Below are 21,882 nucleotides of genomic sequence, written 5' to 3' on the forward strand. Positions count from 1 at the left end.
CAACCTGAGCCAAAGGCAGGCGCCTGACCACTGAGCCACCCAGGTATCCCTGTGATATTATTTTTAATGTTTTCTATTTCATGTCTCATTTTATTTGAGTCTTTCCTTTATCCCTTAGTCTCTCTAAGGGTTTGTTGATTTTGTTTAGGAGAAAAAAAAACAGCTCTTAGTTTTATTAATCTTTTCATAGTTCTCTGGTCTCTCTTTCACTCTTTCTACTCTGATCTTTGTTATTTCCTTCCTCCTACTAAATTTGAGCAGTTTGTTCTTCTTTTTCTAGTTCCTTGAGATGTAAAGTTAGGTTGTTTATTTGACATCTATTTTTTCATTGTAGGCATGTATTACTACAAAATTCCTTCTTAAAACTGCTTTTGTATTATCCCATAGATTTTGGTATGGTTTCCATTTTCATTTGCGTCAAGATATTTTTTTATTTCCTTTGTGATTGGTTTGGCCCACTGGTTGTTCAGAACTGTGTTAATTTGCACATATTTGTGAATTTTCTAGTTTTCTTCCCACTATTGATTTCTATTTTCACATATTGTGGTCTGAAAAGACACATGGCAAAATTTCAATCTTCTTAAATTCGCTAGGCCTTGCTATGTGACCTGTCCATATGATTTATTCTGAAGAATATTCCATCTTCAATTGAGAAGAATGTATATGCTGCTGGTGGTGGATGAAATGTTCTATGTCTGTGAGGTTCATTTGGTCCAAAGTACAGTTCAAGTCCCATGATTCTTTTTTGATTTTCTGTCCAGATAATCTATCTACTGCTGAAAGGGAAGTACTGAAGTCTCATACTACTATTGTATTATCTAATTCTCCCTTCAAATATGTATTTAATATATTATATGTTAATATACTAGTTTCTGATGCACCTTTATGTATGACTGTTATTATCTTCTTGAGTTGATCCTTTTATCATTATATAATGACCTTGCTGGTCTCTAGTTATAGTTTTTGTCTTAAAGTTTATTTTACCCAATGTAAGTACAGCTACCTGTACTCTCTTTTGGTTTCCACTTGCATGAAATATCTTTTTCTATCCCTTTACTTACAACCTACATGTGTCCTTAAAGTTAAAGTAAGTTTCTTATAGGCGGCATGCAATTAGTTAGGCCTTGTCTTTTAATCAATCCAGCCACATTTGTCCTATTTAGAGAATTCAATCCATTTACATTTAGAGTAATTATTAATAGATAAAGACTTACTACTACTACCTAATGTTTCCAGTTCTTTCATAATTGCCTTGCTCCTTTCTTCATCTCTTGCTGCTTTTCTTTGTGAATTGATGATTTTCCACAGTGGTATGCTTTGATTCTTGTATCTTTTATCTTCCATGATTCTACTGTAGATTTTTGCTTTGTGCTTACTATGGTTCTATGTAACACATTTTGTAACACTATTTTTTTAAAGATTTATTTATTTATTTATTCATGATAGACACAGAGAGAGAGAGAGGCAGAGACACAGGCAGAGGGAGAAGCAGGCTCCATTCCAGGAGCCCGACACGGGACTCAATCCCAGGACTCCAGGATTGCACCCTGGGCCAAAGGCAGGTGCTAAACCACTGAGTCATCCAGGGATCCCCCTTGTAACACTATTTTATATTGATAACTTAACTTTGATCATATACAAAAACTCTACCCTTTTACTCTCCCCTTTTTTTTCATGTCACAATTTACCAAAATTGTATTGTATATTTTAAAATTACTGCAGCTATGTTTTTTAATTCTCTCATCTTTTAATACTAGAGCTAATACACCATTATATTATAGTATTAGAGTATTCTAACTTTGACTATATAATTATCTTTACCAGTGTGTTAGGGTTTTTTTTAAAGATTTTATTTATTTGAGAGACAGAGAGAGAAAATGAACAGGGGGAGGGAGAGAGAGAAGGTAACTCTGCTGAGCAGGGAGCTCGATGTAAGGCTCTATCCCAGGGCCCTGGAATCATGACCTGAGCCGAAGGCAAACCCTTAACTGACTAAGCCACCCAGGTGCCCTTTACCAGTGTGTTTTATATTTTCATGTTTCCATGTTCCTAATTAGTGTCTTTTCATTTCAGCTTGAAGAACTCCTTTTAGTATTGCTTGTAAGGCAGGTCCACTTGTGATAATTTCCTTCAGCTTTAGTTTAACTGGGAAAGTTTGTATCTCTCCTTTTTTTTTTAAGATTTTATTTATTTATTCATAAGAGACATAGAGAGAGAGGCAGAGACATAGGCAGAGGGAGAAGCAGTCTTCCCACAGGGAGCCTGATGTGGGATTCAACCCCAGGACCCTGGGATGATGAACTGAGCCAAAGGCAGATGCTCAATCACTGAGCCACTGAGATGCCCTTCTCTCCTCCATTTCTGAAGGACAGCTTTGCTAGGTAAAGTATTCTTGGTTGGCCAGGTTTTTTTCCCTTGCACCACTTGGAATATATATCCTATGCTTCTATGGCCTGTAATACTTTTGCTGAGAAATCCACTGATAGTCTAATGGGGGGTTACCTTGGAAATTACAAACTTTGTTCCTCTTGCTGCTTTTTCTCTTGTTTTCCTTGTCTGTGACTTTGACAATTTTATTATAATGTGCTTGGGGGAGATTTCTTCAATTTGTCTGATGACCTATGAACTTTATGAACTTGGATATATAAATTTTTCCCTAGATTTAGAAAGTTCTTAGCCATTATTTCTTTAAATAGGTTTCCTGTCTCTTTCCCCCCTCTTCTCCTTTCAGAACTCCAATGATTCACAAATTGGTCCTATTGATAGCTGCCACCAATCATGAAGGCTTTATTCACTCTTGTTTTTTTTCTTCTTTTCTATTCAGGTTTCCTCTGTCTAGATCATTTCAAAGTCCATGTCTTTAATTTTACTGATTCTTTCTTCTGCTTGATCAAGCCTGCCATTGAGGTGCTCTACTGAATTTTTTCCCATCTCATTCACTAAATTCTTCAATTCAAGACTTTCTGTTTGGTTCTTTTTCATTATTTCTATCTCTTTGATAATTTTTTCATTTTGTTAATGTATTGCTTTCCTGATTTCATTGAATTGTCTTTCAGTGTTTTCTTTAGTTCATTAAATTTCTTTAAAACAGTTTTGAATTCCTTATCAGATACATTGTGGATCTCCAAGTCTTTGGATGAAGTTACTGGATGATTATTGTAGCACAGATTTCTTTGGTTTTTCATATTTCATGGAGTTTTGTGTTATAGTCTTTACTTTTGAAGTTGCAGTCACCCTCTCCAGTCTTTATTGTCATCAGGATAGAAATACCTTCCATCATTCTTCCTAGAGATTATGCAAATTTCTCAAACCTTTCATGAACCTGCTCCATGCTTCTTGCTCACTTTTGTGGCAGGGCAGAATTCTTGTGGCAGAAGCATGAATGACTTCTATTGATCCTACAATGCACCAGGCTGAGTGCTGACAGTCTCTCTTGTGTTTTCGAAGAGATGGCACTACAACTCAAGTTTGTGGTCTCTGGACTGCAGATTCTGCCTGCTTTCCATGTGTGTTCATGAGCAGTCTTCCAAAGCTTGTTCTTGTCACTACCTTAAGAAGATTGCACAGTGACCCAGCTGCAACATGGGGGGTGGGGGTAGTGTGAGACACACAAAACACTAGGTATACTCGTGACCCAGTGGGGGAATCCATGGGTGGGGCCTTCGCAGCAGTTAATGGGTGGGTTTCTTGATAGAGTCTGCTGAACAGTAGGTTCTATGTCTCTTTAAGGCTGCTCAAAAATCCTATGTGCCACTTTCCCAAACTCTTTCTACATCTCTGTCATGGAACTCTCAATTTAGTACTCTGGATAGGGATAAACAGAAATGAGCCTCTCTGGCAAGATCTGCAACGCTGAGAAGCTGGATGCTCATTCACAAGCTCTCTCTTGCCCTCACAGGAGAAATCATGGGTCTAAAAAGATGATCTATAGCCTTAATCTATGCTACTCTGTGGTAAAGTTGATGCAGGTAAAGTGAAATTGTTCCTACTACCTATTCCATGTATCCAAACTCTTACTTTCTGCTCTGAGTGCTGGATCTTCATCTATAGAAACCTAGACGTCCAGAAAGTTTCTCTCATCCAAGAGTGATTGTGTTCATAAACTCTAAGACGACAACCAGGGTCACTTCAGGGTACACAGCTGGGACTGAGGTCTGTCTGCCTAATACCCAATGCACAGATGAGTTAGACTTCCCCTTGGGTCCCTTGTTATATGACACAGGATGCTACAGATCCCCAAAACACTTTTGTTTGTGGATGGATACAGAACGTTTGTTGTTGAGAATGAGAACAAAAACTAGGGACATCTTATGGCACCATGATTCTGACATGAAGTCTACCAGTAATATATTTTATATATTGGTCCATAATAAAAAATAACCTATACCAACAGGGGAATCCTAATACAGGAGAATATGGACTTAGAATAAAACACACAACTGCACACAACCAAAACTAAATGATGACAATGCATTATCTATAAAGGAAGAACAGTAAAAAGTAAAAAGACAGGATTAGTGTATGCTTTCAGGAAGATGGATGAGACATACTTTTCACTATTCCTCCTGCTAAGTACAAAGAAAAACTGTAGACAAATATGTAATATATACATAAATATACATATATTTCACACATATAACATGTATATAATATAAAGCATATGATATACATCATATATTTTTAAAACTCTAGAAATAAATGTGTTTTTTGAAAAGGAAGATTCTGAAAGGTAGAGAGAAAAGGCAGATCAACTAGAGACCCTGAGATGCAAGAAAAAACACAGTAGTGAATTCCCTAGATTTTCTTTTACCTTTTACATCTGCTACTTGAAGCTGAAAAGGCTAGAAACTTAGAAACACCAACAGGCACAGACAAAAAAGGACTGTTCTCTCTAGCTTAAGAACCAGGAGAGAGTCAACCTGTCAACAAAGAAAACATCTCAATAATAACCACTATATTGCTTCCAAACATCACCAAAAAGGAAAGAAAGGAAAAAAGCTATGGCCCAACTCCTACCCACACAAGCAAGGTTAACAGGAGAGACTGAACTTTCACCCTCATTGAACTATAATTAACACATTCAAACCCTGCACTGGTATAGTGTCTGAAAAGGCCAAGTTGGGAGTCAAGACATTCTACCCAAGTGGGCAATAACAAGCCACAATCATTGAACGGCAGTGGAAATTATCTGAACTTCTATCCCTAACCTGCATTAGTGAGACTCCTCTATCACTCTCCCCTGTGGTGTCTGAAGAGGCCTAAGAGAGAGTGGGGGCTTTCACCATTGCTCAGCAATAACAAGGCCACCACCGTCCTCCTGGTAGTATCAGAGGCCACATGGGTCACAGAAGATGGCTCTACAATGCTTTCTAGCTGGTGAATAATTAGTGGAAGACTACTGGAAAGCTAGAATTCCCACACCTATTCGACAGTAACAAGGAGCCTGCACCCTTCAATATCAAGAGAACCTGAGTGGGAAACATGGACTTTCAACCCCCAAATGGCAGTAATGAGGCAAATTCTGTCCTTCCCCTACAGCAGCACTGTCACAAAAGCCAGATAAAGCAAAAAGTCTAAATAAAAGCAGTATCTCATAACATAATACCCAAAAGGCCAGGTTTTGTCATACCAAGAACCAGGAAGATCTTAAATAGAATGGGGAAAAAAACAATACATGCCAACACCAAGAAAACAAAGATGTTAGAACTATTTGACAAATATTTTAAGGGAGCCATCATAAAAATGTTTCATGAGTAATCACAAATATGTGTCAAACAAATGGAAAAAAATTTCAGCAAAGAAATAAAAATGTCTCAACAAAGAAACCAAAGATGGATGGATTCACTCAACGGCAGAATAAAGGAGACAGAGGAAAGAAATCAGTGAGCCATACGTCAGAAAAATTTAAAATGACACTGACTGTGATATTGTGATACAATAACATGTATTTCTTCATCCCCAATCACTGACATAAGAGTTTCTAAAACTCTTGGAATTTCTGGATAAGGATAGGAGAAGCATCAACTTTTGTTATTCATGATAACCCCCTTTCAATTGTACTGGGATTTATGCTAATGAGATGACCCTTGGTAGGCCCCCAGACAGCTTTAGAATGGGAGATACCAGGAGAACCATGTGATTAGTGGGTTGGAACTTTCAGCTCCATTCTCCAAACCCCAAGGAGAGGAGAAGAACTGGAGAATGAGTTAATCACCAAGGGCCACTGATTTAATAAATCATGCCTTCACAATGGAATTCCCATAAAAACAAACAATAGGGTTTGGAGAGCTTCCAAGGTAATGAACACACAAAGTTGCTATGAGGTTGAAATGCCAAAAAGGGGCACAGAAGTTCCGTGTCCTTGTCTACATACCTTGCCCTAAGCATCTTTTCTATCTGGCTGTTTCTAAGTTGGATCCTTTATGATAAACTGATAATAGTAATTAAGTTGTTTTCCTGAGTTCTGTGAGCTATTCTATAAAATTACCAAACATGGAAAAATGGGATATGGGAACCCTCAACTTATAACTGGTTGTTCAGAAGTATGAGAAGCCCAGGACTTGAGACTGGCATCTGAAGTGAAGGTGGGACTGAGCCCTTAACATGTGGGGTCTGACACTAACTACTTAGTGTCAGAACTGCACTGAATTGTTGGAAACCCAGTAGGTATCCCAACAGTTGTAGAAATGGTTGTTGGGTGTTGGAAACCCCACACTTTTTATGTGAGAAGTGTTGGGAGACTAAAGAATAAAGAGAAAACAGACTGAAAAAAAAAAAAGTGAATAGAGACTCAGGGGCCTATATGACTGTGGCAACGACAAAAAGGTATCTAACATTCTTGCCATCAAGTCCTAGGAAGAAAGAAGGAAAGGGCAAGGCTTAAAATGTGCATGAACAGAATAAAGTCTAGTGAGAATATGGAGCAACAAGAACGCTTACCCATTACTAGTGAGAATGCAAAATGGTACAGCCACATTGGAAGACAGTCGGGCAGTTTCTTATAAAACTAACATACTCTTACCATATAATCTAGCAATTGCATTCCTTGGTAATGACCAAGTGAGCTGAAAACTTATGTCCACACAAAAACCTGCACACAAATGTTTTTATAGTTACTTTGTTAATGCCAAACTTGGAAGCAACCAAGATGTCTTTCAGTAGGTGAATAAATAAACAACCCATAGTCTATCCAGACAATGGAATACTATTCAACAATACAAAGAAATGAGCTATCAAAGTGCCTGGATGGGTGAGTCAGTGGAGTATACAACTCAATCTCAGGGCCATGGGTCGAGCTCTACATGGGTGTAGAGATTACTTTAAAAAATAAAATCTTGGGATCCCTGGGTGGCTCAGCAGTTTGGCGCCTGCCTTCAGCCCAGGGTGTGATCCTGGAGACCCGGGATCGAGTCCCACATCAGGCTCCCTACATGGAGCCTGCTTCTCCCTCTGCCTGTATCTCTGCCTCTCTCTCTCTCTCTCTCTCATGAATAAATAAAAATCTTTAAAAAAATCAAATCAAATCTTGGGGCGTCTGGGTAGCTCAGTCGGTTCAGTGTCTGCCTTTAACTCAGGTTATGATCTCAGGGTCCTGGGACTGAGCCCCACGTCAGGCTTTCTGCTCAATGGGAAGTCTGCTTCTCTCTCTCTCTGCCACTCCCACTCTTGTGCTCTCTTGCCCTCAAATAAATAAAATCTATTTTTAAAAAATCTTAAGAAAAAAAAACAAATGAGCTATTAAGCCATGGAAAGACATGGAGGAATCTTAACTGCATGTTGCTGAGTGAAAGAAGTAAATCTAAAAAGGCTACAGTCTACATGATCCCAATTAAATGGCATTCTTTAAGAGGCAGTAAAAAGATCAGTGGTTGCCAAGAGTCCTGGAGAATAAGGAAAGGAGTGAATAGGGGGAGCATGGGGTATTTTAGAGCAATGAAACTATTCTTATGACAATGTAATGATAGATCCACGACATTATGCATTTGTCAAAACCATAAAATTATACAACACAGTGAACCCTAATGTAAATGATAAATAATACTAATAGTATATAAGTATTAGTTCACCAAATATAATAAATGTACCACACAAATGCAGAATGTGAATAGGAGGAGAAACTGGGAGAGGGAATCCTGTACTCCTTGTACAATTTTTCTGTAAACCTTAAACTGTTCTAAAAAATAAAGTCTAATAAAATTTAAAATTAAAAAAATGACAGAAAATTTCCCAAATTTGGCAAAAGGCAAGTCTACATATTAACGAAGCATAGCAAACTGAAAGAAGGATAAACTAAAAGAAACACATATCAAGATACTACATAGTTTCATTTCTAAATACCACAGGCAAAAAAAAAAAAAAAAATCTTAAAATTAGCAAGAGAAAACAATGCCTTACCTCTAGTGGAAAAAATATTCAAATGACAGTGAATTTTTCACTAAAATCAGGAGAACCAGCATCACTACTCACAATAGCCAAAGGTAGAAATAACTCAAGTCTCCATCAATTGATAAGCAGACACACAGACTGTGGTATATCCATACAACGGAATGTTATTCAACCATAAAAGTAATTAAGTTCTGATATATGCCACATCAATAATGAATCTTGAAAATATTACACTGAGTAAAAGAAGTCAGACACAAAAGGCTATGTATTACATGATTTCACTTATATGAAATATCCAGAATAGGCAAATCCTATTCTACTATCTGACAACACAGATAGTAGTTGCCAAGGGCTGGGCAGCAGGGGAATGGTGGGTATAAGGTTCCATGTTTGGGGTGATGAAAAGGTTTGGGAATTGGATAGTGGTAATGCTTGTAAAATACTATGAATGTACTAAATGTCAACATGGAGGGGTATCTGGATGGCTCAGCTGGTTAAGCATTTGACTCTCAATTTTGGCTCAGGTCCAGCTCCACGCTCAGTAGGGAGTCTGCCTGACATTCTCTCTCTCCCTCTCCTTCTGCCCCTCCCCTCTGCAATGTGCTCTCTCTCTCAAAAAAATAAATCTTTTTTAAAAATTCACTATAAGTATAACAACAAAGGCAAATAAGTAAAAGCATGAAAAAACATGTTATGCAAAAATTAATGAAAAGCAAGAGTTAATATTAGGTAAAGTAGACTCAAGAACAAAAAAAAAAATCAGACACAAAAAGGAACACTATATACTGATACAAAGTCAACCACCAAGAAAACAGCAATCATAAATGTATATGCACTAAACAAGAGAATCAAAACTCACAGAAATAGACAAAAATAGACAAATTCACAATTACAGAGACTTACAGAACTAAACAGAAAAATAACAATGATAGAGAACTCAACAACAACATTGACCAATAGGATCCAGTGGCATTCACAGAACACTCCACTCAACAAAAGCCGATAGACATTCTTTTCAAGTACCCACAAGACACATACCAAGATAAATCATTCCTGAGCAAAAACACAAATGTCAATAAATTTAAAGCAATCAAAAACAAACACAGAATGTTTTCTTAACCACAATGAAATCAAATTGGAAATCAATCACACAAAAATAAGAGGGGCAGCCCGGGTTTAGCAAGGCTTAGTGGTTTAGCGCCGCCTTCAGCCCAGGGTGTGGCCCTGGAGACCCGGGATCCGATCAAGTCCCTTATGTCAGGCTCCCTGCATGGAGCCTGCTTCTCCCTCTGCCTGTGTCTCTGCCTGCCTCTCTCTCTCTCTCTCTCTCTCTCTCTGTGTGTATGTCTCTCATGAATAAATAAAATCTTTAAAAAAGTAAAAAAAAATAAAAAATAAATAACAGAAGAAAAATCTGGATATGTTGGCTATAAAACATATTTCTAAATAATCCATGCATCAAAGAGGACTTTTCAAAGTAAATCTAAAAATTACCCTGAACTGAATTAAAATGACAATACAATATATCAAAGTTTTGGGACAAAGGTAAAGAAATGCTGAAAGGGAAATTACTGGCATTAAATGTGTACGTTATTTTTTTTTGTCTCAAGTTTTTATTTAAATTCTAGTTAGTTGGGGCACCTGGGTGGCTCAATTGGTTAACTGTCTGCCTTCAGCTCAAGTCATGATCTCAGGGCCCTGGGATCAAGCCCTATATCAGGCTCTCTGCTCAGCAGGCAGTTTGCTTCTCCTCCCTCTTCCTCTGTTCGTTCGTGCTCATTTTCTCTCTCTCTCTCTCAGATAAATAAAATCTTTAAAAAAAATTTTTTTAAATAAATTCTAGTTAGTTAACATATAATATTGCTTTCAGGAGTAGAATTTAGTGATTCCTCACTTACACATAACACTCAGTGCTCATCACAAGTGCCCTCCTTAATACCCATCAACCATGCAGCCCATCTCCCTCCTATCTTCATCACCAACCCTCAGTTTATTCTCTATGGTTATGAGTCTCTTATGGTTTTGCCTTCCTCTCTTTTTTTTTCCTTCCCCCTATGTTCATCTGTTTTGTTTCCTAAATTCCACATATGAGTCAGAATGGCTAAAATTAACAACACAGGAAACAATAGATGTTGCCAAGGATGTGGAGAAAGGGGAATCCTCTTACACTGTTGTTCGGAATGCAAGCTGATAGACCCACTCTGCAAACCAATATGGAGGTTCCTTCACTCATATTAGGAATCTAAGAAACACTGCAGAGGACCATAGGGGAAGAGGGAAAACTGAATGGGAAAAAAATCAGAGAGGGGTCAAACCATGGGTTTAAACAACAACAACAATAACAACAACAACAACAACAACAAAACACTACCCTACAACTTAGTAATTGCATTTACTAGGGATTTTACCCAAAGGACACAAAATACTGATTCAAAGGGATACATAAACCCTGATGTTTACAGCAGCATTATCAACAATAGCCAACTTAGGGAAAGAGTCCAAATGTTCATCAACTGAGGAATGGATAAAGAAGATGTGCAGGCACCTGAGTAGTTTAGTTGGCTAAACTTAAGCATCTGACTCTTGGTTTCAGCTCAGGTCATAATCCCAGGGTTGTGAGATCAAGCCATATTGCACTGGACTCCATGCTCAGTTTGGAGTCTGCTTGTCCATTCCCCTTCCCCTTCCTCCCTGCCCCTTTCCCTCTCTCCTCCTTCCTCACACGCATGCACACCCACTCTCAAATAAATAAAATCTTCAAAAAAAGAAAAGAGATGTGACATATATACACAATGATATATTAGCCATCAAAAAAACCGAAATCTTGCCATTTGCAACAACATAGATGGATCTAGAGTATATCGTGCTAACTGAAATAAGCCAGTCAGAAAAAGATAGATGCATTTATCAAAAAAGAAAACTGCATGGGGCACCTGGCTCAGTCAGTAGAAATGTGACTCTTGATCCTACTTTAAAAAAATAAATAAAATTTAAAAATAAATTTAAAAATAAAAATAAAACTGCAAATCAACAATCTAAGCTCTCTCATCAATAAATTAGAAGGAGAAGAGCAAAATAAAACCAAAGCAAACAGAAAGAACAAAAAAAAAGTAGAAATCAAAAAAATTTAAAATAGAAAAACAATAGAGAAAATATAAAGCTGGTCTCTGGAAACATCAACAGAACTGACTAATTTCTACCAAGACTAAAAAAGGAAAAAACAGATGAGACACATGTTATCAATATCAGGAATGAAATGGGATATTATGTATTCATTAAAAAGATATTAAAGGAATATTTCCAAAACTCTATATAAATAGACTGCATACATGAAATGGACCAATTCCTTTTAAAATATAAAGTACCATAACCCAATCAATAAAAGTATATACAGTTGATTCTTGAACAACACAGGGTTAGGGGCACCAATCCCCCACACAGTTAAAAACCCATGTATAACTTTTGACTTCTCAAAAACTTAACAACTAATAGCCTACTGTTGACTAGAAATCTTACTAATAACATAAACAATCAACACATATATTGTATATGTAGTATTATATAGTTTATTCTTACAATCAAGTAAGTTAGAGAAAAAATATTTTAAAAATCATAAGAGAAAATACATTTACAGTACTATATTGTATTTATCACAAATCCACACAAATGTGGACCCACACAGTTCCAACTCATGTTATTCAAGGATCAACTATAATTTGAATAGCTTGAACTGCTCTATGACCATTAAGGAAACTGAATTCATATTTTAAAACTCCAAAGAAAAGAATCCCAACCTAGATGGCTTCACTGCTTTATTCTACCAAATGATTGAAGAATGAACACTACTACTACCCAATCACTACCGTAAAATAAGAGGGGAAAGAAATTCCCAATTCATTTTATGAAACCAGTATTACTCTGATACCAAAATCAAAAACACTATAAAAAAAAGAAAACTATAAGCCAATATCCCTCATGAATATAGATGTAAAAATCCTTAACAAAATGTTATCCCGGGTCTCCAGGATCAGGCCCTGGGCTGAAAGGCAGTGCTAAACTGCTGAGCCACCCGGGCTGCCCTGTAATCTACCATATTAAATCTAATAAAGAAAAATCAAATAATTACATTAATTGCATAAAAAGCATATGACACACTTCAACACTAATTCATGACTAAAATAAGACTTGTAGGGAAAAAGGTAATAAAATCATAGAGTAACATACATAAAATGGAGGAATAGGAGTTTTCTACCATTTTTCCACCAATGAAAACTGATTTTAACAATCAACCATAGACAAGAAGAATGACCTTGTGGAAGTTCAGGAGTCCAGTGGAAAAGTCCCAACACAGTGTGGGAAGAAAAAAAAATCTGAGACTGGATGCACTGAAGAGAGTAAAAAGAACAATTTCACTCTACCTGCATTATCCCTCCTATAAGGCAGCCCCGCTCGGTGCCAAGAGAGGCCTTCCTGATCTGTGATTTCTCCCATGGGGGAAAGTGAGAGCATCTGAGTGAGCAACTGGATTTTCCCCAGCTTTATGGGATGCTGCTGAAGAGGCTCATTTCTTTCTCACCCCATCCAGCATATTGAGGTGTACTACACAACTGAAGGGTAAGAAGGGGATATTAGGAGAGCAGCCAGGACTCTCAAAAGACATCAAAGAACCCTACTAATCACTTTATGGACTCCCTGAGGAAGCCTCCATGAGCCAGTGGGGACATCTTACCTGCAAATCTTGCCAAATGACCCACAGGCACCCCCAACACACTGCACACGTCTCCCAGCTACTCTCCAACTCCATGGCCAGTTCCCTGTGCAATAACAAATATAACCCTTTGCAGATGGTTATTGAGCATATGCAGGAAGCTACCCAACTCTGTGGGACTGGGAGAAAGCACAGAAACTTGAGCATTCACCATTGCCTTAGGTAAAGCACACAAGAGACTTAGCAATTGGCTTGATTTTTGCAGGACTGAAAGAAAGCATACAATCTTAAGAATTACACCCCAAAAAGGAACAAGAAGTGTGGAGCAGGTACATCCAAAGGAAAGGACTAAGAGAGTTTCAGAATACCAAACAGGGCTAACAGAAGTTATTTCTCTACAAAAGACAATGAATAAAAATGGAGGAAATGATTGCTTCTTCAAATGCAAAAACAGCAATGCAAGAGTTCAAGAACATGAAAAATAAAGGAACTGAGTACCACCAAAGGAATATAACTTTTTCTAGTAACCAAGACCAAGGAAACAGATCTTGATTTGCCCAATAGATATTCAAAGTAAAAAAAAAAGTAAAAAAAAAAAAAAAAAAAAGATATTCAAAGTAATTGTTCTTAAAAAGCTCCGGAAGAAACAAACAAACAAAAAAAAAAAAAAAAAAAAACACGGACCATCAAACAAAATCAGGAAAATACACAAACAAAAAGAAGTTTAATAGATAAATAGAGATCATTAAGACAGAAATTCTAGAGCTGAAGATTACAATGAATTAAATGAAAAATGTAAAACAGAGTACCAAAAGCAGACTTGATCAGCAGAAGAAAGAATCAAGATTAAAGATTAAAGACAGGAACTGTGAAATTATCTAGCCAGAAGAGAACAAAGAAAAAAGAATGAAAAAGAGTAAAGAAAGTCTATGTGAATTATGGGATACCATTAAGGGAAACAATCTATGCATTATTGTAGTTCTAGAAGGAGGAAGGAGAAAAAAAAGGGACAGAAATTTGATTTAAAGAAATAATGGCTGAGAAGCTCCCAAATCTGGGAAGGGATGTGAATATCCAAGTTCATGAAGGTAGGTCCCAAAAACAATCAATTCAAAGAGCCATAATTAAACTAAAATCAAAGACAAAAAGAATTTCAAAAGCAACAAGAGAAAAAAAGTTTGTAACTTACAAGATTAACCCCCATAAGGCTATCAGCAGAATTCAGCAGAAATTTTGCAGGCCAGGAGAGAGTGGGATGATATATTCAAAGTACTGAAAGAAAAAAATTTCCAACTAAGAATATTTCATCTGGCAAAGATGCCCTTCAAAAACAAAGAGATAAAGACTTTCCAAGACAAAGAAGAGCTGAGAGTTCATCACAACTAAAGATGCCTTACTGGAAATGCTGAAAGAAGTTCTTCATGTTAAAATTAAAAGACCCCGATTAGTAACATAAAAAACATATAATAAAAACATAAAAGACACTGGCAAAGGTTAAAGTTTATTAAATTAAAATTAATTATAATTAAGTTATAAATTTAAATTCTTATTTCTCTAAAACTGTAATATGTCAGCATATTAATCAATTAACTCCAATAAAGAATAAAGAGCAAAAGTATTAAAAATAACTATAGCTACAGTAATTTGTTAAAGAATAAACAATATACAGAAATGTACACTGCAACATCAAAAATATAAAATGTGGGTAGGGATAAAAGAATATACTTTTTATATGAGATTAAAGTCCAAATATTATCAGCATAAAGGTGTTTTATGTAAGCCTCATGGCCACTACAAAGAAAAACCTACAACAATACTCGAAAGGAAAAGAGAAAGAAATCAAACCATACCATTATGAAAAATCATCAATTCACAAATGAACACAACAAAAGGGGAAAGACAAAGGAACTTAAAAAGGGGCCAAAAAACAATAAACAAAGTAATATTAGTAAGTCCTTACCCACTAATAATGAAATGTAAATAGGTTAAATAAACTAACCACAAGGCTAACAGTTGCTGAATGGACTAAAAAATATAACTCAACTGCAGGCTGCCTACAAGAAACTCACTTCACCTTTAAGGATAAACATAGGCTCAAAGGAAAGAAATTAAAAAAGATATTCCCTGTAAATATAAACCAAAGAGAACAGAGTTAGCTATATTTATATCAGACAAATTAGATTTCAAGTCACAAACAAGAGTCAAAGAAGGAATTTTTATCATGACAAAGGGGTTAATTCATCATGAGAATAAAACCATTGCAAATATATACACACCCAAAAAAACAGAACACCTAAATACATTAAACAAATAATGAAATCTGAAGGGAGAAACAGACAATACAAAAAAAGTAAGGGATTTCAATACCCTCTTTCAACAATGGATACGTCCAGAAAATTTGTAAGAAATTAAGCTTAAATTTTATTTTATTTTATTTTATTTTATTTTTATTTTTATTTTTATGATAGTCACACAGAGAGAGAGAGGCAGAGGGAGAAGCAGGCTCCATGTACCGGGAGCCCAACGTGGGATTCAATCCCGGGTCTCCAGGATCGCGCCCTGGGCCAAAGGCAGGCGCTAAACCGTTGTACCACCCAGGGATCCCCTTAAATTATATTTTAGACCAAATTCAGCTGACAAACATATAGAGAATATTCCATCCAATAACCACATAATACACATTCTCCTCAAACACACACAGATTATTCTCAGCATAGATAACATGTTAGGCCACAAAACAAGTCTTAAATTCAAGAAGACTGAAATCATACCGATTATTTTTTCTAACTACAATGATGAAACTAGAAATCAATAAAAGGAACAAAGCTATAAAATTCACAAATATGTGGAAATTATACAACACACTCCAGAACAACCAACTGGCCAAAGAAGAAATCAAAAGAGAAGTTAAAAAGATAACTCAAGAGACACCAGGATCAAGGCTCCAGGATCAAGTCCCATATCGCGCTCCCTGTAAGTAACCTGCTTCTCCCCCTCTGCCTATGTCTCTGCCTCTCTCTCTCTCTCTCCATGTCTCTCATGAATAAATAAATAAATCTTAAAAAAAAAAAAGGTAACTGAATATAATGGAAATGGAAGCATAACATACCAAAACTTATAGGACACAGAAAAAAATTGCTCTAAGATGAAGTTTATAGCGATAAATGCCTACAATAAGGAAAAAACTCAAAAGAACAACCTAACTTTATACCTGAAGGTATAGAGATAATTTATAAGCCCGAAATTAGCGAAGGAAGGATATATAAAGATTAGAGAGAAATAAATGAAATCGACAATAGAAAACAATTGAAAAGATCAATGAAATTAAGATCTAGTTATTCGAAAAGATAAAATTGAAAACCATTTAGCCAGACTAGTAAAGAAAATAAGATAAAGAATCAAATAAAATAAAAAATGAAAGAGGAGGCACTACAACTGATTCCATAAAAATACAAAGGATCATTAGAGACTACTATGAAGGATTATACACCAACAATTGGTTAAGCTAAAAGAAATGGAAAGATTCCTAGAAACATACACTCTGACAAAACTGAGTCAGAAGTAGAAAATCTGAACAAACTAATTATAACTAAGATTAAATCAGAAATTTAAAACTTCTCAAGAAACAGATGGTTTCACTAATGAATTCTACCAAAGACTTAAAGAAAAATCAGTATCAATCCTTTTCCAGTCTTCCAAAAAGCTGAAAAGGAAGGAATACTTCCAAACTCATTTTACAAGGTCAGCATTACCTTGATACCAAAGTCAGACAAAGAGACTACAAGGAAAGAAACTTAAAGACCAGTATCCTGATGAACACGGATGCAAAAAAATTCTCAACAAAATATTAGCAAATTCAAGAGCACATTAAAAGTCACACACTGTTATTAAGTGGGATTTATCCATTAAATGCAAGGATAGTTCAACATATGAAAATCAGTGTGGTACACACATTAATAGAATGAAGGATAAAAATCACATGATCATCATAATAAATTCAGAAAAACATTTGACAAAATTCAACAGCCTATTATAATAAAAACTTCAACAAATCAGGTATAGATGGAATATATTTCGACATAGTAAAGGCCATATATGACAAGCTCACACCAAATATCATACTCAATGAAAACTGTACCTCTAAGATCAGATAGGACAAGGATGCCAATTCTTACCCTTTCTATCAAATAGAAGCAGTAAGAGCAACTAGGTGAAAAAAGAAATAAAGATATCCAAATTGGAAAGGAAGAAGTTAAAATTGTCTGTTTTTGCATATGACAAGATCTTACATAGAGAAAACTATAAAGCCTTCACCAAAAAATTTTCATAACTGATTAACCTCTTAAAATTGCAAGATACAAAATCAATATACAAAAACTAGATTGCATTTCTTTTTTTAAAAGATTTTATTTATTTATTCATGAGAGACACACAGAGAGAGGCAAAGACACAGGCAGAGGGAGAAGCAGGCTCCATGCAGGGAGCCCGACGCAGGACTCGATCCCAGGTCTCCAGGATCACACCCTGGACTGAAGGCGGCGCTAAACCACTGAGTCACTCGGGCTGCCCTAGGTTGCATTTCTTAAACTAACAATGAACTATCAGATAAAGAAATTAAGGGATCCCTGGGTGGCGCAGCGGTTTGGCGCCTGCCTTTGGCCCAGGGCGCGATCCTGGAGACCCGGGATTGAATCCCACATCAGGCTCCCAGTGCATGGAGCCTGCTTCTCCCTCTGCCTGTGTCTCTGCCTCTCTCTCTCTCTCTCTGTGACTATCATAAATAAATAAAAAAAAATTAAAAAAAAAGAAATTAAGAAAACAATCTTCTTACAATAGCATTAAAAAGAATAAAATATTTAGGATTAATTTAACCAAGTAAGTGAAAGATCTGTACACCAAAAACTGTAAGACAGACAAAAGAAATTGAAGACACAAATAAATGGAAAAATATCCCATGTTCATGCATTAGAAGAATTACTATCATTAAAGTGTCCAAACTACCCAAAACCATCTACAGATTCAATACAACAACCTACCAAAATTCCCATGGCACTTTTCAAAAAAATAAACAATTCTAAAATTCACCTGGAACTACAAAAGATCCTGAAGAGTTAAAACAATCTTAAGGAAGAAGTGCAAAGCTGGAGGCATTACACTTCCTGACTTCAAACTATATTACAAAGCAATGTTAATCAAAATATTAAGGCAATGGCATAAAAACAGACCTATAAATCTATGGAACAGAATAGAGGAAAACAGGATATTATATTATATATATTTATTATATTTATACCAGAAATAAACCCATATATATGGCAAATTAATTTATGACAAAAGTGCCAAGCATAGACATTGTGGAAATGATAGTTTCTTCAATAAATGGTATTAGGATAACTGGATATACACGTGCAAAAGAATAAATGTTAACCCTTACATACTATACTCAAAAATCAACTGAAAACAGATTAAAGATTTAAATATAAGACCCCAGGGCAGCCCCAGTGGCGCAGCAGTTTAGCGCTGCCTGCAGCCCAGGGCGTGATCCTGGAGACCCTGGATCGAGTCCCACGTCAGGCTCTCTACATGGAGCCTGCTTCTCCCTCTGCCTGTGTCTCTGCCTCTCTCTCTCTCTCTGTCTCTATGAATAAATAAATAAATAAATAACCCCAAACCATAAAAATCCTAGAAGAAAACACAAGGAAAATGCCACCTGACATCGGTCTTGGCAATGATTTTTCTGGATGTGACATCAAAAGCATAGACAAAAGCCTAAAGTAGATAATTAGGATTACATCAAACTAAAAATTGGCCTCTGTACAACAAAGGAAACTCAACAAAATGAAAAGGCAACTTATAGAATGAAAGAAAAATATCTACTAAAAATAACTCTTACAACTCAGAAGTAAAAAACAACCTGACTTTAAAATGGGCAAAGGAACTGAATAGACATATTCCAAAGACATACAAACAGTAAAAGATAGGAGAAAAGGTGTTTGACATAACTAATCATCAGGAAATAGAAACCAAAACAACAACAAGATACCACCTCACATATGTCAAAATGACTATTATCAAAAAGTTAACAAGTCTTGGTGAGGATGTGAAAAAAGGGAAACCCTATCACTACTGGTAGCATAAAAACTGGTACACCATTTTGTAAAACACTATTTAGGTTCCTCAAAATAAAAATAGAACTACTATATGGATCAAGGAATCCTACTTTGGCTATATATCTGCAAGATATAATCTTAACTATAAACTCAGTCATGTCTCAAAGAGATAGAAGAGATAGCTGCACTCCCACATTCATTACAGCATTATTCACAATAGCCAAAACATGGACATAACCTAAATGCCTATTAATATATGAGCAGATAAAGATGATGTGATACACACACACACACACACACACTCAAACACACACATAATAGAATTTATTCAGTCAATGAAAAGAATGAAATCCTGCCATTTGCAACATAGATAAAATGGGAGAACATTGTGCTAAGTGAAATTAGCCAGACACAGAAAGACAAATACTGTATGATTACACTTGTATTTGGAATCTATAAATAAATAAGCAAGTAAGTAAATAAATGTCAAACTTATACAGAGAGTATAATGATTGCTACAAGGGGCTGGGGGATAGGGGAAATGTGCTGATCAAAGGGTACAACCTTTTAATTATAAGCTGAATAAGAAACACATAGCTGATGAATGAACTCTGAGGATTTGACATATTACGTATTATTATTAATAAAACTGGATTGTATATGGGAAATTTGGTAAGAGGATAGATCTTATGCATTTTTACCAGAAAAAAAAGTAAGTACATGAGGTAACAGATATGTTAATTAACCTGACTGTGGTAATAATTTCACAAAGCATACATATATCAAATCGTCACATTGAACACATTAGACATATACAACTTTATCTGTCAATTATACCTCAATAAAGTTGAAAAATAAGTAAAATCAAAACTAGGAACAGATAAAAAAAAACTAATTTGATGAAAAGCACCTACAGAGAAGCATTATACTTAACAGTGAAAGAATGAAAACTTTTCCCTAAGAACAGGAGTAAAGCAAAGAAGTTCATCTTCATCACTGTATTCACCATAGAACTGGAAGTCCTAGCCAGTTCAGTAAGACACTAATTTTAAAAAGGAAACAAAAAGGCATACAGTTCAGAAATGAAATAAAAATGACCCTATTTACAAATTACGTGATTGTCTATGTAGCTTCCCAAGGAAGCTTTAAAAAAAAAAAACCCTTCTACAATCAATAAGAGAGTTCAACAAGGTCAAAGGATACAAATAGACATATACAAATCAATTGTATTTCTATACACTACCAATGAATCTGTGCACACTGAAAATAAAAATACGATACTATATATAATCTCTCAAAAACAGGATATTATATTATATATATTTATTATATTTATACCTAAATATTTATTTATATTAGGTATAAATCTAACAAAACTGATACATAACTTGTATGCAGAATAGTCAAAAATACTGATAAATCAAAGAGATATGCTAAGTGCATAGACTTGAAGACTCAGCATAATGTCAATTCTTCCCAAACCAATAGACATTTATTCATATCATCCCTATAAAATCCTAGCAAGATTTTTTACATACACTCAAGTATTCTAAAATTTATATGGAAAAGAGGGAAACTAGAATAGTTAAAAGAATTTTTAAATAGAATAAAGTATGAGGGGACGCCTGGGTGGCATAGTCGGTTAGGCGTCAGACTCTTGGTTTCAGCTCAGGTCATGATCTCAGGGTCATGGGATCAACCACCACTTCAGCCTCTGTGCTAAGGGTAGAGTCTGCCTGAGATTCTCACTCCCTCTCCCTACCGCTTGTGCACTCTCTCTCTAAAAGAAATAAATCTTTTTTTTTTTTTTTTTTTTTTTTTTTTTTTATGATCGTCACAGAGAGAGAGAGAGAGGCAGAGACACAGACAGAGGGAGAAACAGGCTCCATGCACTGGGAGCCCGACGCGGGATTCGATCCTGGGTCTCCAGGATCGCGCCCTGGGCCAAAGGCAGGCGCTAAACCGCTGCGCCACCCGGGGATCCCAGAAATAAATCTTTTAAAAAGAATAAAGCATGAGAATAAAATCAGTCTATCTGATTTTAAGAAATGTTACACAGCTACAGAAATCAAGTATTGGCAGAGGAATAGAAAAACAGATCAATGGAAAAGAAAAGAGAAACCAAATTTAGGGAGATCCCCTGGGTGGCTCAGTGGTTTAGCGCCTGCCTTCCGCCCAGGGCGTGATTCTGGAGTCCCGGGATGGAGACCCACATCAGGCTCCCTGTATGAAGCCTGCTTCTCCCTCTGCCTGTGTCTCTGCCCCCGCTCACCCCATCTCTCATGAATAAACAAGTAAGATCATTTTTTTTTTAAAGAGAGAGAAACCAAAATTAGACTCACACAAACATACCTAAATATTTTTACAATAGCAATAGGGGGGAAATAACCTTTTCAACAAATGAAGCTGGAGCAATTGGACATCCAAAGCAAAACAATAACCCTGACATGAAAATCAATCAAAGACAGAATAAATCAACCTAACCATCATAACTGCTCTAAAAATTAACTTCATATAGATCACATAAAATTGTGTAACTTTAGAAAAATATAAGAGGAAATTTTCTACACAGGAGATACAGAGGTAGGAAAGAACTTTTAAGACTTTACATCAAATGCACAATCCATGAAAGAAAACACTGACAAGTCAGACTTCACCAAAATTTAAAACTTTCTCTAT

The 21,882-nt window shown here is 36.0% G+C and overlaps 1 protein-coding gene across 14 annotated transcripts in view; it reads right to left on the reverse strand.

Annotated features, from left to right (window-relative positions):
- The window catches only part of DOCK3 (dedicator of cytokinesis 3), a 514,642-nt gene that overhangs the window by 341,856 nt on the left and 150,904 nt on the right, over nt 1–21,882 (reverse strand). Inside the window, exon 3 of one of the 14 annotated variants that reach the window (XM_077858741.1) lies at nt 14,283–14,365. The exons of 12 other annotated variants lie outside the window; for them this stretch is intronic. In XM_077858741.1, coding sequence (XP_077714867.1) covers nt 14,283–14,297 — 15 coding nt within the window. In that variant the 5' untranslated portion in view covers nt 14,298–14,365. Of the gene's footprint in view, nt 1–14,282; nt 14,366–21,882 lie in introns of those variants that run through there. One more of the 14 variants, XM_077858744.1, reaches the window with a different exon arrangement.

The sequence above is a fragment of the Canis aureus genome, chromosome 19 (assembly GCF_053574225.1).
Source record: "Canis aureus isolate CA01 chromosome 19, VMU_Caureus_v.1.0, whole genome shotgun sequence".
Taxonomy (NCBI): Eukaryota; Metazoa; Chordata; class Mammalia; order Carnivora; family Canidae; genus Canis; species Canis aureus.